Source organism: Sorex araneus, chromosome 7, assembly GCF_027595985.1.
Source record: "Sorex araneus isolate mSorAra2 chromosome 7, mSorAra2.pri, whole genome shotgun sequence".
NCBI classification, from domain to species: domain Eukaryota; kingdom Metazoa; phylum Chordata; class Mammalia; order Eulipotyphla; family Soricidae; genus Sorex; species Sorex araneus.
This window is the reverse complement of record NC_073308.1, coordinates 64383492-64401636: the sequence shown is the minus strand read 5'-3', so window position 1 is coordinate 64401636 and position 18145 is coordinate 64383492. Positions and strand designations below refer to the sequence as shown.

The 18145-nt window shown below is 40.9% G+C and overlaps 1 protein-coding gene across 1 annotated transcript in view; it reads right to left on the bottom strand.

The window, feature by feature from the left end:
* Nucleotides 1–3108: 3108 nt before the first annotated feature.
* Nucleotides 3109–18145, bottom strand: part of TTC29 (tetratricopeptide repeat domain 29) — a 145526-nt gene continuing 130489 nt past the window's right edge. The window contains exons 10-12 of the mRNA XM_055144243.1: nucleotides 16449–16677; nucleotides 4993–5084; nucleotides 3109–3195 (exon numbers count right to left, since the gene is read on the bottom strand). Coding sequence (XP_055000218.1) covers nucleotides 3109–3195; nucleotides 4993–5084; nucleotides 16449–16677 — 408 coding nt within the window. The remainder of the gene's footprint in view (nucleotides 3196–4992; nucleotides 5085–16448; nucleotides 16678–18145) is intronic.

The window sequence follows — 18145 nt, the reverse complement described above, 5'->3', positions numbered from 1 at the left end:
AAGGGATGGGTGTTTGATCATCGTATGACTGAGACTTAAACGTGAAAGCTTTGTAACTGTTCTCATGGTGATTCAATAAAAAAATTTTAAAAAAAGAAAGAAATAATAGTGACTGGCAATCATTCTCCAATGCTTATAGACCATTGAATGATGTAAAAATTCTGCCAAAGCTTTGTAGTTTAAATCCTCTCCCCCAATAAGATGTACATGAAAAACTCTTCAAGAGAACAAAATGGCAAGTTAAATCAAAGAATTCTGCCATTATTATTTTTGTATAAATAATGATTTAGACTGCATCATAGGTCTAAAGAAATTTAATTTCATCATAAGAAATCCATGTTTTTTTTTTAAAAAATTAACCAAAATTTTAATGACTTAGGCACCCAAATTGAAATTTCTGGAAAGACCATTTGCAAAATAGTATGGGCACTCCTCAGAACACTAAAAATTAAGCTTCCATATGACCCAGCAATTCTACTTCTGGGCATTTATCTGAAGGACCTCAAAACTTTTTTCAAAAAGACATTTTTGCTACTATGTTTGTTCATTAATCCTAGCCAAAATCTAGACACAGCCAAATGTTTATATAAATAAATTGTAGTCAAAAAAAGGTTTCCTTAGTAGAAAGTGCATAAGGATTAATTGTATCACCCCGGAGCCATGAGACCTTGTATAAGATTACTAACATGTTGTTACAGGTTGAGTCATTTTAGAGAATTATTCATAACAAGCAATACAAAATAAATTATTCTGGGCCTGATATTGGGGCAGGCTTGGGTGGTAGTTGGGAAAATTCAAAATAATGGTGGGAAGGTGTAATGGTGGTAGAATTGGTATTGGAATATTGAATGTAATAAATGATTGTGACGAACCTTATTAAAATTAAATAAAAAATTGTGCTCTACATACACAATGGAATATTACTCAGTTGTAAGAAAAGATGAACTTAAAAAATTTTTGTGAGAAGAAAATAAGGATGAAATTATGTAATTTGCTCTTGCCTTGCATGCAGCTGACCCACGTTTGGTCCCTGGCATTCTATATGGTCCCTCAAGCCCACCAGGAGTAATTCCTTAGTGCAGAGTCAGAATAAAGTCCTGGTCCAGTGAATGTGAACTTCAGTTTCTGAAATCCTAATTGTTCGTGTAGTGTTTCTTTTTATTCTGCAAAAAACCATCTCTTCTATTCTATTCCCTATTGCAACCTCTTTAAGAGTGCAGCTAATGTGATCAGTAGAAACAGCCTCAGAAACAGTGATGGAAAGATGTAATAGATTATCAGAGAATCTATACAATTTGGAAACTACTCTGTAGGTTCAGACTAAATAAAGATAACCTTTGTGGAAGTCACAGAGCAGAACAAGGTAAAAATAAAACACCTTTTAGTCTTCTTGCATTTAAACGAGTGATTCAGGTGTATTTATTCCAAAGCTTCTGCAATGGCCTTCCATTTATCTAAACCATTTATCTAAATCCTTGTATCCTGACTCCACTTCATCACCTTTGAATATTTTAATTAGCGGTAAAACAATTTCTAGCAAAGAATAGCTCGATAGCTGATGAATGAAGGATATACTCAGAAGAGGGCACTGAGTTAGAAGGAAGTGGTACAAAATCAAACTTAGGGGTATGAAATGGTGGATAAATGTAGCTGAACTGCAGAAAAATAACATTGGAGTCAAAACTATCAAAGAATATCAAGATGCAACGTGAGAAAGAAATTATTGACAGTAAGCAAAAAAAAAACCCTATGTTTTTGAAAAGTGGGATATGAGCTTAATGATAAAAATAGAACAATTAACTAAGAAAATAATAGTTTTGAACTTGAACTTAGTACACAATTGCCTGAATCTTCCTGAAGCAAAAATTAACAAAATTATAAAAGCTTTTCAAATCCTTGATCATGGTGGAAGAGTTAATATTGTTCTCAGTAAAAGGTGGATCAGGAAGACAAAATAAGTAAACATTATTTTAACATGGTTAACATGCTTTATCCTAATATAGACATAGAAATATTGATTCAAGTTATTTTAGAGAACTTAATGTATAGACATGAAATACACAGAATGCATGGAAGAGCCTGGCAAGCTCCCTGTGTCGTATTCGATATGCCAAATACAGTAACAATGAAAGGTCTCATTCCCCTGACCCTGAAAGAGCCTGTAATCATTGGGAAAGACGAGTAAGGAGAGGCTGCTAAAATCTCAGGGCTGGGACGAATGGAGACATTACTGGTGCCTGCTCAAGTAAATAGATGAACAACGGGATGACAGTGATACAGTGATACAGTGATTATTTTAGCCAGAATCTGTCAGGCTGAAGCGATAGGGCAGAGTTAAGGTACATGCCTTGCTCGTCTCCTGTGCCGCATAAGGACCCCTGGGCACCACCAGGAGTGATCCCTGAACACAGAGCAAGGAGGAAGGTCTGAGCACGGCCAGGTTCTACCCCTCCCCACCAAAAAAAGACAATCTGTCTCTGAGCGCCTCAAAGCTTGCCGGAAGGGAGGCGGCAGTGCAACTGTTCAGAATAATAGCAAGGTAATGGAGCGTAATGATCTTACTGCTTCGGGATACACTTCCAGCAACGTGAATTATTGGGCTGTATTCTAAGTTTAAAAGTGGGAACAGTGAAAGGATTCTATTTGAGTTGTGCTCCAAGGGCAAGGCAGGTTTATGTACATCCATTAAACTTTCTCTAGGTCATCTTACAGAAGTGTGTGTGTGTATGGTGTTTGTGTGTGTGTGTGTGTGTGTGTGTGTGTGTGGTGTGTGTGTGAGAGAGAGACAGAGGGAGAGACAGAGAGAGCAGAGAGAGGTAGAGAGAGAGATTCACTGGAGAGAGTTGAAATAGTTTGAATTTTAGAGAATTTATTCAGCCAGCTGTTTGAGCTGCTCCCCTCCTCCTCCCCCCGTAGAGGGGAAATTGATTTGCACGATTGTTTGCTCTCAGGCTCAAATGAAGTGTCCCATGCTGAGGTGGCCTCGGACTGAGGAGCTTCTCCCCCTGACAGCTGTCTGTTTGCAGATATGATTACTTTATCTGCGCAGCGCATTAGTATCTTCAGAAAACGTACCGGGAAAGCCACCGTTTCACCATTCCAAATCAATTACCGCCTTCTTAAACTAGCAGGGTTTTCATTTGTGGGCACTGAGGCAGCCTGTGGGAGGTATCGATTGGCGCCTAATGCCATGTGCTGCAGGAGAGAAAGATGGAAAGTATTTTCTGCTTAATGGCTCGGTAGTAAGTCGGTGGCAATGGCACGTAATGAGCCAAGACGGCTGCCTCCCAGGTCCGCTCCTTCCCTCCGCCTGCCGGCCACCAGCTGCCAATCTGCCCCCACTTTATTTATTTTTATAAAAATTTGGAGTTCATGGCTCAGTGCAGTGAAAGCCTTTGTTCCCGAAAGCGGGTCTCAGCTGCCCGGGTACAGCCTGCTGCCGAGGATGAGTAGCGACTGTCAGTTTATTTTATCTCAACCTTTTCATCATGCTGCTGAAACTCATCGGCTGAAACCACCCGAGACACCTGCGGATTCGGAGCCTGCCAGTCATTAGCCAGGGCAGCCGCTGCTCATCACAGAGCAAGTCCGGCAAGGGCTCCTGGAATGCAACGGGCTCCAACCCATGTTCCCCTGCCCCCAACACACACACACACACACACACACACACACACACACACACGCACACACCTCTGCTGGCCTAGGAAATCTGTCCCCCTTGTTTGCTTTTGAAGCTGAGTGGATGGGAGAGGAGCCCTTTGATGCAGAGCCAGCTAAGTCAGGGTACCTGGCTGGGGCTGAGGGCTGCGCGGGAGAATGTCGCAGGGACAGGGGATGCTGTCGAGGCAGGGGTGTGTGTATAGCACTGCTCTGGGGGAATGTGGTTCCTGCCACGGTCACGGGGAGACTGGGAAACACTTCACCAGGTGATTTCCCCATGTGAGTTTTGGAAAGGGGGTGCGTGAGTGCCTCATAAGTCGTGCTCAGCTATCCCTGCTGATGCTTCTTGGCCGACACGAGTGTGTCACGTGGGTTCAACCCGGTGCTGTTTGGGTACAGCAATGCTGGGGATCACCGGGGCAATTCCAGAGGCGCTCAGGGTCTCCAGGGCTACGCCAGAGACAGAGTGTGCTGGCCCCAGTGAAGACCGTTAGATTTGTCTCCCACGCTGGTCTCCTCCTTTGCTGAGTTTGCGTCTATGACCCAGAGATTCCTGAGATGGACCAGACACAGCAAAGACAACCCATGAACCCACAGTACAACCCGACCCCCACAATCCAGACTCTCCCATGAGCCTGGGACCTAAAGCCTGATAACTGGCACAGAATTGGCAGAATTTGGTAGGATGAGTCCCATGGTGCTGGACAACTGGCAACAAGGATGGGGTTGGCAAAGCCATGCAGGACTCCGGATGCATCTATGGCAAGTACCCCTTAAAAAAAAACACCAAAACAACAAAACTGGAAACCATATGGCTTCAGGAAAAATCATACAAAATATAAATGAAAATAAACAAGGGAGGGTCTTCAGAGATAGTTCAGAGTGCTGGATTACAGCAGCCCTTGTACGCATGAGACTCGGAGTCCTGGCACCATGTAGTTCCATGCCCAGCACTGCTGAGAGTGACCCCTGACTCATGAGCACTGCTGAGGAGCACTACCCAACCCCTACCAAAGAAGAGTGGTGGTTAAGGAATGGATTACAGAACAAAAATCCTTACCATACTTTATGTGTGAATTTATAAATATGTTTATCTACAATAACATTGCTAAGATGCTCTTTTTGGAGACCAACAAATGGGTTTACATATGTTAATGAAGTACAGATTCCTGAGAAGAAGTTAACTTTGCATTATCTCCTTAACATACTGGCAAACTTAAGAGCAGAGCACACCCTACACATGAGCACTGCTTGGTGAGCTTGTTGGAAGCAGAGACTAATGCCTCTTCAGCAGAGACTCTAACTCTCTGGAAGAGTTTTCTTTAAACTTACGCTTGTGGATCGTACCCTGCCTGCATACTGGTCCATGGACTGGCAATTACAATCAATGGGATCGGCAGTAGTTTCAACCCACTTCTTGAAGACTGTAGGTAAGGTCCTTAAATATGCCATTATAACATCCTCTACTTCCGCCAGCCATCAGGAAATTTTCAGATTCATCATCTTTGAGTTGTATTCTTGAGTAACTGTTGAAGACTTATTGCCAAGTTCCATCTTCCACAGGGAATCTTAAAGTATTTGTATCATAGTAGGAAAGTCAACCGGATACCTTGAGTCACCAAAGAACAATTCTAATTCCAATGTCATTTCTTTCTTCTTAAGACTCTTCTACTTAGGGTGCCAGAGAAATTGCTCAGTGATTGCGTGTATGCTTTGCATGCTGGAGGTCTGGGTATTTTTTCCCCAGCAGGGCATGGTCCCTGGAGCACCGCCTGAGAACTGAGCAGAGGTAAGTACCTCTGAGCTCTGCTGGGCGTATCCCTGAACAAATAAACAAGCAAGCAAGCACCCTTCTACTTAGAATTTCTTTAAAATCATTAGATATGAACTGGACTGGATTAAATTACATTAGAAAAATAGAATGTCTCACACATCAGGTGGGTGTCTTTTTTTTTTTTTTTTTGCTCTTTGGGTCACACTCGGCGATGCTCAGGGGTTACCCCTGGCTTTGCACTCAGGAATTATTCCTGGTGGTGCTCAGGGGACCACATGGGATACTGGGAATCCAACCTGGGTTGGCTGCATGCAAGGCAAACGCCCTACCCACTGTGCTATTGCTCCCGCCCCGGGTCGGTGTCTTTTTATCAGATTGTGTGTTCCATGTTACAAGGTTGAAAAAAGCTGGAGAGATAGAGCAGTGAGCAGGGTGCTTGTTTTGTGCTTGGCCAACCTGGTGCAGTCCTTGATCCAACATGGCTCCCTGAGCCCCGCCAAGAGTGATTCCTGAGTGCAGAGCCCCAAACTAAAACCAAACCAAACAAACCCCCAAACTATCTATCTGTTTATCTCTGCACCTAACTATGGGATTTAGTAAAAAGCCCCTCTTTGCTGTCTTCACCTGGAAGTCAAACTTATCTTTCTGAAAAACTAGAGCCTTGGTTGAGGCCCCAGTGCCAGTTTTTTTTGTTTGTTTGTTTATTTTCGGGTCACACCCAGTTGATGCTCAAGGTTTCCTGTGACTCTGTGCTCAGAGATCACTCCTGGTGGAACTCAGGGGACCATCTGGGGTGCTGAGGATTGAACCTGTGCTAGATGCATGCAAGGCAAGCATGCATTGTATTATCTATCTATCTAGCCATTGTATTATCTATCCAACCCCCACCTCCCCAAGGCCATTTTCCCATCTGGAATAAGCTTTAAAGCTATCTCCAGAACCGAAAGGTAAAGGAACTGTTCTACCCACAGCTTATTCTGCCCTCCTCAAACCATTCCCCTCCACCATATTGGTTTTCTTGCTTTGACTGGAATATACCCAGTTTTACCTAGAAGCATCTCCTAATCCATTTGAATTTCTGATTTCTCTGTCACTTTCTCTGCAAGCCATAATTCTTTCGAGAAACTCTTCGGAGCTTTGTTTATAGAACTGTTCTCCCCAAACCTAATTTCTGTTTATTTGCTTTAACATTTGTTTTCATTCATAGTGCTTCCTCATTGTTCGTAGAGGTCGCCCGTCAGCATCAACCTGTTTTCACATTTAAGAAACTCCTTATTTTATAAATTTAAGCGGAAAGCTGAAACTTGTTCTCACTGTGTCCACAAGCCAAATACTCACTTTCCCAGCTTCCCTTGCAGCTGGGAAGTTGTGTGAGCCACAATCTACCAATCCGCTGTACAGGTTAATACTCCACCCAAAACTACCATTGGTTAAACAGGGTGGTCAGCTTCCATTAGGCAGGATTCTACACTGTCAACAGTTCTTTATAGTTTTCAAGATAAGAAATGGACCTGCTAGTGTTTATGTTTAACTTTTCTTCTGAACAATTCTTGCTGCTGTATTAATATAACTTTAGTATATGTAAACCTATAAGATATGTAGAATGTAGTATATGTAACCTGTCACATGCATTATCTCTCTTGTCAAGTTTGTATGTTTATGTAACCATAATTATTGAATGATAATTTCAATAATTCATATTTGCTAATATGAATTATTTTATTCATAATTACTTAAAACTAAAATTTTAGTATATGGCTTGATCTTTCTAGTAATTTTAAATCCATGTGCCAAAGACAGCAAAGAATAGAGCCTCAAAAAAAGAGAAATGGATTTGTTTGGTTATAGGAATCCAGCAGATTTTTTTTTTGTGAATTGATTTTGTAGCCTGCACACTGCTGTAATAGTTTACTATTCTAAAAGTTTTTTCTCACTGGAAACTTAGGGTTCGCTACATAGATTGGTATGGACTAAGAAATATACTCACTAGAAATTGGATATGTTGAAGATAAATTCTTATGTTAGATATTGAAAGTGACAGCATTGTACATAATTATCTATGTAATTACACTTGCACATGCAAAAAAGTTTTAGCCAGAAATGCCTAATGACATTTGCATAGTTAAATGAGAAACACCTGGGAAGCCTGCATGGCATGGTCATCTTTTTAAGCAGCCACTTAGATTTTCAACATAAGGAGTCATATAATTGTGTGCCTAGACTTAGTAGATTCATGTAAGTAATTATAAATTATTAAAAACCCAAACATGTAATTTTTTGTTCTCTACTTCCTGCCAATCAATTACTAAAGAATTCATTGCTCATATTTCTCATAAAATTCTCAAAAAGATGACAAAGGAGGGCCCTGGGTGAAGTTGAGTGAATACCTGAATTTATTCAGATACGAGATATTTAACCTAGCACTTTGGACATCATTGTTTTAGAAAATATTCTCTGGACAAATCACACAATGAAATATGTTTACCTGTTCCTTTTGAGATTAAAAATTTTATTTGAGGCACCACATATTAAATCTGTTAATGGTGGGGTTTCATGCATATAATATTTCAACACCACACGCACTATGAGAATATTTACTTCCTTCCACCATTAGTTTCATTCATTTATGTTGCATTCAACTTGAATGAATTGTTATTCTGTTGTTATTCTATTTGAGTGAATTATTTTCTAAATTTTAATTTTTTATTTCAATTGATACTTAAAGTTTGAGCATAATAGCTTCCTCCTTTATAGTTGAATTCCCTTGTTTCCCCTTCAAAATCCTGCCAGTGTGTGGTGGTCAAAAATTTGGTACAAATAAATCTGTACCATGAAAATATTAGCCTACATAGTCTTATCATAGTCATTTTGATATAAAGACTCTTGGTTTTTTTTCACCAATCATCTACTTGATGGCTGAAGCTAAAGTTTCATGTAATTTCTAATTTATCCATTGTTATTTTTCTGAGGGGCTGGAGCGATAGCACAGTGGTTGGCGTTCGCCTTTCACTTGGCCGACCCGAGTTCAATTCTTCTGCCCCTCTCGGAGAGCCCGGCAAGCTACTGAGAGTATCAAGCCCGAGTGGCAGAGCCTGGCAAGCTACCCGTGCTTATTGGATATGCCAAAGCCAGTAAAAATGAGTCTCTCAATGAGACGTTACTGGTGCCTGCTCAAACAAATCGATGAGCAACAGGATGACAGTGATAGTGACGGTGATTTTTCTGAGATACAATGTGCATAATAGAGGAAACCGTGTCTTTTTCCAGGAACTTATCCAATCACTATGTCTGGAAGACTTCTGATGTTTTAGAGCTGAAGCTCCTTTGATAAGAATGTAGAATAAACTTTATGGGATGTAATAGACTGAAACAAAGAGTCTGAACTCACTGATTATAAAGTTAAGCAGTAACTTCCTCATTGACCAGAAATCATAAATATAATCCCTTTGAAGCATAGCATTTGCCAGAGAGCTCTCTTGTTTTCCCTATTGATTTGACAAAATTCAACTTTGTGTATCTCAGGGGCATGATAAAAGAAAATTATTCACCTATGTTTTTTAATGTTAGGATGAAAGGAGAGGAATCAAAACTTTGAATCCACTGTAGCCTTCAAGGATTTGGGATAGTGAAAATTGGTGAGTATCTTTAACTTTTATTTCATGCTGACAATAGTTGGAGGATTGAGATAGTAAATATGTTTGGGTACATTTGTAAGGATTCGAAAGATTCACTTACAGAAGCTCAGGTTGCTGGTCTGCATGAATGGGCATTGATATCAAGAAAAAGCCTAATATTTCTGCAAATTGGCCTTGTGGCTCAGTATTCCTTATACTGAGAACATTTTACCCACATCAGGCAGTAAACATCATTGTCTAGAAGTGAAATATATATTCATGCTTTAGTTTAATTGACTTCTACATTATTACCATCAGCAGAGTCTCTTGCTCCCACGCCTGGCTGTCTTCATTGGTGCCCCTTGGAGGGGTTGGATTGAGTTTCTCTCCCCACCCCTAGCAGAGCCCCCACAGCTGAAGACCTCTGGAACCCAGCCACAGCCATGCTCAAGGACCCTCTCCACACGTTTGGATGAACGAGCCTCACACATGAAGTAACCAGCAGAGGAACCCAGGTGTGTGGGATCCAGGGCTGAGATCTCCAAGCCTGCTCTGATTGGGACTGGGCCTCTTCCACCCAGATCCCCCATTTTCCAGGAGCTAGACAGTTACACCTAGAAACTGCTCCCAGCGCCATGTAATCCCATCAACAGCCAACATCCAGAGACTATAAAACCAAGATCCCGGTTTTATAGACATCTTATAGCCTACTTCTCCCTCTCAGACAACCTGGCAAGCTACCGAGAGTTTCCTGCCCACATGGGAGAGCCTGGCAAACTTCCCATGGTGTATTCATATGCCCAAACCAGTAACAATGATGTGTTCTCATTCCCCTGACCCTGAAAGAGCCTCCAATGAGGCACCATTGGGAAGGGTGAGTAAAGAGAGGCTTCTAAAATCTCAGGGCTAGGACAAATGGAGATGTTACTGAGACCACTCAAGAAAATTGATGATCAACGGGACGACGATGATGATGATACATGAATATAAGTGTATACATATCTCTAAGGGTTATTATTCAAGTTATTCATCAAAACAAGGCATTATAAACCATTTCTAATTTCAAAAGAATATCTGTCATGAAAAGTTTTACTATTCTATCAATGATGGTAAAAAGTCAAGATTATAAAAAACATTCATCCTTGTATGAGAGTTGAGAATACAAGGAGGTTTGGGGTCAAAACGATAGCTCAACAGCTGAGCATTTGCTTTTTGCAGACAGGAGGCCTGGGCTTGATCCCTGGCACCAAACGGTTTTCCCAAGCACCTCTAGGAATGATCCCCAAGCACAGAGCTGGGAGTAGTTCCTGGCACTATTGTGTGTGACTCTAACTATCCCTCCCCACAGAATACAGGGAGGCCCACGTAAAGGAATTTAAAGTGAATTCTGGGAATATATGTATCATGTTTTGATTGATGATGTGTTTTACAAAAATAAAGACACATATGAAAATACCAAGGTGAGGTTATGAGAAAGGAAAAATCCTTCACAATCTCCTGTTATCAAGGAAAACTTGGAAAGACTTAGAAGACAGTAAAATGTGTACCTTCAATATGTTCATGCATTATATATATTCATGGTACAAATAAATATACCATGTCACTTTTTTTCTAGAAAAAAACATATAACTCAAAAATCACTAGAATTGTCCTAATAAAACCTCCCCTAAAAAAGATTGAGTACCGGAGCTGGAGTGATAGCACAGCAGGTAGTGTGTTTTGCCTTGCACACGGCCAACCTGGGTTTGATTCCCAGCATCCCATATGGTCCTCCAGCACGACCAGGAGGAGTAATTCCTGAGTGCAGAGCCAGGAGTAACCCCTGTGCATCACTGGGTGTGACCCAAAAAGCAAAAAAAAAAAAAAGAAAGACTAGAGAGGGTTAGCAAGGTAACCCAAATAATAGAGTACAAACCTAGCATGTTTCAGACCTTGTATTTGATGGGTATAAGTGTGGTCCCCATAAAAAATGTGAACCATGACAATAGATTTTTCTAGAACTTCAAAACTGAGTGTTTTCCTGGTACCATTCCAGCATTTTCTCTAATTTTCCTATGGCTTAACTAACTTTTCATCTGCTTTTCAACCTGGTAAATAGCAGTATTTGCAATAAAATTAATTGCAATAAGTAAATTGCAAAATTGCAAAAAAGTCAGCTTAGAGAAACTCAGTTTTTTCTTGGAGATGGCGGAGTTCATTGTACATTGGAAAATTAAAACTGGTAACACCATCAGCTACCAAGGATTGTGAGCAGAATCTAAAAGAAGTGTAGTTTTTTGTTTGAGCAATCAAGAATTCTCTTTTATTGAACCAGGGCAGCAGATAGAGAAGGAGACTCTCAGAGGGGGAAAAGGGAGACGGAAAAAAAAAAGATCTTTCAACCCCTGGGATCCAGAGGTACTTATTATTTACCAATGAAGTGAGCATCCATTTTCTGAAGAAATGCTTGATTCCTAAGGAAGCAAACTTGTCTTGCGTGTTGTAGAAAATACATAAAGATGTAAAATTATATTGGAATGAAGGAATTTGAAAATAAGCCTGTAAATTCACCTACTTTAACTAAAAACCAGTTTTGATTAGTCTTGCTCAGATTTTTTTTTTAGTTAAAAAAAAATCCGTCACAGATACCAGTGAAGCCTTTAAGCTCTTTTGTGAAATGCATTAGAAGGACACTGAGGCAACCCATCAAAATTTAAATAAGATCAGCAGAAAAGATGCAACTCTCAGGCTTTAGGAGAGTTGCATAGAATAAAGAAAGGAGATTATTTTAAAATATCATTTTCCATTTGTTTGTCATGATCAGAAAAGGAAAATAAAAATTAATTGGATTTAAGAGACTTTGCCTCTTTAAAAAACAGAGACAGCCAGACCTTTAAACTATACCCTGGAGATTCAAATACACAATTGTTCGATTGTTACCCTGCCTGCGAGAGCAGCAGCTGTAGACTCTCCTTTGCAAAGCCGTAGTGACTCTTACCCTAAGCCTCAACTAGCCACAGAGCCTCCCTGAGCTGGCTGGGCCTGAGAACTTCCAGGCAGGCAGCAGTAGCTGGCAAGCACTTGCAACTTCTACCTCCTGGAGCGAGGGGTACCAAAACCTCTAATAATTCTATGCTTTTCTGAAGAGAGGAGAAAGATGACAGCTTCATTAGGCTCTTTAAAGGGATAGCAAGCTGTCATTTCAAAATTCTGATAGACATTTTTTTCCCCTTTAAGAAAAGAACCTCTGAAGGCAGATTTAAACTGAGGGGGTAAAAAAAAGTAAGTTTTGCAATTAAAGAATAGCTCAGAGAAGCTGAATTGGAAGGCAGATTTCTAGATCTGAGAAGCAGTGTGTTGGCTTCATTATGCCAGATTAGCTTGCCCCTGGATGATTTCACTGCTTGGATGGTTTCAATTATGCTATATTACAACTGTCCAGGGTCTTGGCTGTAGATAATATTCTGACATTAAGTGGAAAAGCAAAATTTCCTAATTGCTCTTACTAGGCTCAGTTCTGGTGTGAATCCGTGTGGCGGGAATCCGTTCAATCAGACTGATGTCCTTCCCACAATGGTCATGACTCTGATTCTCTGGAGGAACTGCACTAATTCCAGAAGCAGTGAGTTTGGGAGGAGGGATAAGTCAACTGAGAGCACAAGACAGCCTAGAACATTTGGGGACGCCAGATTCTGAGACGGTGCCTGATACTTACAAAAGGGAGAACGCAGACTGGGTGACTGAGCAAACAGACCACAGTGCAGTTAGGCCTTGAGCACTACCGTCACCAGGCACGGTCCTTTCTGCTGGACCACAGTGACCACCACCATCGCCACTCTCTGGCTGATCCCATGGTAACTCTACTTGGCGTTTTGCTCTTCAGAGTGCATTTAGCTGCAAGTAATCACCACCCAAAATCCAACCCCCCAGATAGATCAGGAAATAGGAAATTTCTCCCAAGGATTGAAAGTGGTGGAGGTATTTATCAAGGTCCTTCGCTGAGCATGTAACGATCCCATGAAGGTCTGGAGTCCTTCTAAGTTTGCTTGCTGCCACCCTCTTCATTTCGGTACTTCTACAAGGGGGCCTCTATAGCCCCAAGCACCGCCAATTCACACATCATTTAAGGGCCTGAAAAGAGGATCTTCTCATCTGTGACTCTCTTTGGGAATGAAGCAAACTTCTAGGAGTTCCTTCAAAAAATTGTGCCACTCCTCTTCTTGGATTCCAATCACATGGCAAGAAAATGGTGTCCAAAGGACTAATTTATATTTGCAAACTATAAAACCAAAACTATTGCGGCTGGAGAAGGGAAAATTCTGCACCCAGGGACATGAGGTTGGCTATGGGGACAGGATTCTTTAAGAATGTAATAATTCGGGGCTGGAGCAATAGCACAGCGGGTAGGGCATTTGCCTTGCACGCGGCCGACCCAGGTTCAATTCCCAGGGTCCCATATGGTCCCCTGAGCACCGCCAGGGGTGATTCCTGAGTGCAGAGCCAGGAGTAACCCCTGTGCATTGCCAGGTGTGACCCAAAAAGCAAAAAAAAAAAAAAAGAGAGTGTAATAATTCTTTTGGGTTTTCTTATATTCAATGAGTAAAATAAAATTTAAAAGGATAAGCATTGGGTCAGAGAGGTAGTAGGGCAGGTAGGGCATGTGCCTTGCAAAGAGCCTATTCAGGTTCAATCCCTGGCAACACAAGGTGCCCAAGTACCACCAGGAGTGCTCCTGAGTGCAGAGCCTGAAGGGAAAAAGATACCAAAGCAGGGGCTATGGAATTAGCACAGTGTGTAGGATGTTTGCTTTGCACACTGCTGACACTCGTTAGATGCCCAGCATCCTGTTTAGTCCCCTCAGCACTGGCAGAAGTAATTCCTGAATGCAGAGTTCAGGAATAACCCCTGAGCATGAACTGGGTGTGGCCACCAAACCAAACCAAACCAAACAAAAAGCTGAAAAACTCCAGACGACAACAAAACAAAACCTACACCCAGACCATCTTGCAAACCAAGGTTGCCTCAATAAAAGGAAAAGAACTATCGATGATAGAGAAAATACCTCTGAAGAAAAAAAAATAAGCTATAGTCTGGAGAAACCGAAGTAAATTCAGAAGTCTCTAAGCTTTCCAAGTCATTCAATGTCTGTTGCTTCAAGTTTGAAAACTTGAAAACTTTTGTTTTCAATTAAAAAAATGTTCCCCTTCGAACATTGTTTTCCCGGTGACCAGGGGCTGTGCGCAGGCGCCCTGGCACTCACGCGCGTGGTTAAGGGCTTGCTGGGGAGCTCGCTCTCGTGGTGGTGCTCTCTCACACTTGGCCACTGTGTGTGTGTGTGTGTGTGTGTGTGTGTGTGTGTGTGTGTGTGTGTGTGTGTGTGTTAGGGTGCCAGCAGCAGTCATTAAAGGAGGGAGAGAGAAAGACATTCTTAACACCTAATCTGCAGAGGGATAAATGAAGATTTTTTTTTTTTTTTGCTTTTTAGGCCACACCCGGCGATGCACAGGGGTCACTCCTGGCTCTGTACTCAGGGATTACCCTTGGCTGAGCTCAGGGGACCATATGGCATGCTGGAAATCGAACCCGGGTTGTCCCTGTGCAACGCAAACACTCTCCCCGCTGAGCTATCACTCCAGCCCCAAATGAAGAGTTTTTTTGAGTGGAGCAAGGATACGCACCCGCAGTAAAAGCTATGGTTTGAGACATGTTTTGGAAGTATTTTAAAGTAGACTTTCACGTATCTCAAGCTAAAATGGTGTCTATGTAAACAAGCAAGTATGCTTAATAATGTCCTCGAGGCTTTATTTCCACATAGGGCAACTACCACAAAAAATATTAGGCAAATCAGTAATATGAGACTTTACTTCTCATTTGTACTTGAATCTGAAACATTATTATTTTTCATTTTTATAATATTGTAGCTCATCCTCGCACAGATTTCTATTCTTGGCAAAATGAATCAGTAAGAGGGTGTATTTTTACAGCATTCGGGAGAATTAAATCTCTATCACAGAATTAGCCTGCTTTTCTTCCATCTGAATAACATGAGATGTATCTTTTTCTCCTCTCCTGAGATAACAGTGGGTATGGTGTTTACTTTGCACACGGCGGACCCGAGTTTGATTTCTCCGCCCCTCTCGGAGAGCCCGGCAAGTTCCCCATGGCGTATTCGATATGCCCCAAACAGTAACAAGTCTCACAATGGAGACGTTACTGGTGCCCGATCGAGCAAATCTATGAACAATGGGAGGACAGTGCTACAGTGCTACTTAATTATTTATTGTTTTAGGGGCCACACCCAGCAGTGTGCAGGACTAAGTCTTGGCTCTGCGCTCAGGGGTCACTCCTGGTGATGCTAGGCGGTCAGTACGTGGTGATGGGGATCGACTGCTTCCTGCCAGGCCAGTCCCAGTACTACCTCTCGGACCCTCTCTAACGCCCTTCAGAACACACACCCTTACAAATACAGGGAGCTAATGTAAAAAATAGAAAACTGATAGCTTTATAAAGAGAAAAAAAAAAAAACACTTTCTTTGTGGCCAGTAACATGATTGCAAAAAGCAGATAGCTGTGTGGTTACAGTCAAAACTTTTTTTTTTTTTTAATTGAATCACCATGTGGAAAGTTACAAAGCTTTCAGGCTTAAGTCTCAGTTACACAATGCTCGAACACTCATCCCTTCACCAGTGCACATATTCCAACACCAAGAACCACAGTAAACCTCCCCCCCATCTCCCCAGCTCCCCAGCCCCCTACCCTGCCTGTGTAGCTGAGAAAGTAAAGTGAAATTTATCAGCTACAGTTAAAACTTTTCCTTTCCTTGTTTTCCCCCTTCCTGGGGAACTCAGGCCTGGGATGGGGTCAGGATCACCATGGTACTTGCTCTAGGGGTCAAGCTCAGGCCTAACACTTGCCCTGGGTACTCCCCAAGAGACTGACTTTTCTTCAGGGGCATTTTTCTCCCTGAAGATCTCAAACAGGTGTGTGTGATGGCCCTGGGGTTTGAACGTTCTGCCTCTGGGGTTTGAACTTGCTGCCTCTGTACTTTCCAGCAAGTGCTTTAAGCCACTGAATTATCTTTTGGGCCCTCTTTACTGCGTGTCACAAACAGAGGGATACTGCCAATCCCCTTAACACATAGTAATTCCCTTTGCACATCCTCTTAGCATCTACATAACTGGTGAAAAATACAAGGGAATGACTCATTAAATTGAACAAGTACTACCACCTTTTATGTCCTCCTTCAACACCAAAGGTGCAGTTTGTCACAACAAAAGTACACCCAACATTCATGTAGCAATGAATAAATTAAATTAAAATTACCAGAAAAGTGAAAGTCATTAATGGCTATACAAATCTTTACAACGGGAATGGATTATCCTCTAAGAATGATTCAGAAACTAATTAAAAATGTTACTTACCAACATGGAAACTGGGCATCGCATCACTTCTGTTCTCTTTCCATGAAAGCAGGCAATCAAGGCTGTTGTGATCTGCAGCTTCGATGTAATTAGTGACATTCAGCATCATCTTATGAGCTTTTGCTATTCCATAATGAACTTTGGTTTCATCCATCATAGAAGCATTTGTTAACTCTACTGTTGTTTTAAAAGCTTGCTGAAAATATTCTGTAGCTTTGTTGTATTCACCCTAAAAATGAAAGGTTAAAATAATTTTTCTTGTATTTATGATTCAATCAAGTTGAACTATATGAAATCTAAGTTTTTGCTTGCTTGTTTTCTGCAGTAACTTTAAAACGTCAGGATCATACAAACCTAAATAAAATAGGCTTCTCACTAGAACAAAAACAAAGCCCAGGAGAATCAACATTATATAATGATCAAGAGATTAATGAATCATGATGATATAACAGGTGATATTAACATCATCATCATCATCGTCATCATGCCTTTGAGCATCGATTTTCTTGTGGTGTATTCATATGCCAAAACCAGTAACAATGGGTCTCATTCCCCTGACCCTGAAAGAGCCTCCAATGCAGCATGGCTGGGAAGGATATTAACATACATGAACAAATTGAAACATTATCAAAATACAAAAGACAATGATAGACAGATATAAATGGAGACATTAGTAGTGACACAATGGTGTTAGAGGACTCACCCCACTTACATCAGTAGGTAAATCAACAGAAAATAAAAAAGTAAACAACAGCTTGAAGTCATGAATTAGACTAGATGGTTCAATAAGTATTTATGTAACATTCTACTCCCTGAAAGGTAGATTTTTGTTCATAATAGGTTCCTGTACATAAAACATTCCTGAAGATAGACCACATTTTGAAATACAAAATAAGGATTAACAAAGTAGCACTGCACTGTAGCACTTCGTCCCATTGTCCATCCATTTGCTTGAGTGGGCACCAGTAGCGTCTCCATTGTGAGACTTGTTACTGTTTTTGGCATATAGAATATGCCACAGGTAGCTTGCCAGGTTCTGACGATTAATAAAGCAATAGATTGAAAATATATTAAATATATATTCTCTGATCCCAGTGGTATAAAAGGAGAAATAAAAAGAAAGCTAAAAAAATACTAAGAGACTAAACAATATGCCATCAAATAAACTAATCATTCCTTAAGGAAATCTAAGGTAAAATTTTTAAAATGTCTTGAGACACTCAAAAATTAAGCCAAGAGCTTGAAGAACTTACTAGATTTGGCAAAAGCAGTCCTGTGAGGGAAGTTTGTAGCAATATTGGCTTATAGAAGAAAAAATTTAAAAAAATTTAATTTTGTACTAAATGAACCGGAAAAAGAAGTATGAGGGAAGTATATGGCAATACAGGCCTATATTAATAAATAAAAATTCAAATAAAAATTTAACTTCACACTTCAATGAACTAGACAAAGAATGAATTAATCCAAAAGTCAGAAGAAGGAAACAAATAATAAAAATTAAAGTGTAGTATCATGGAGTTGAGAGAAGGATAAAACCAATTTAACAAGAAGTTTCTGGCAAGGTAAAGGGGTGGGGGAATAGGCCTGACGTGACATTTTTGTTACACACAAGAACAAAACATGCAACATAGTCAGATGCCAGTAAGGAAGATTTATATGGTCACTTATTCAAACAGTTCACCCAACTAAATTTGCAA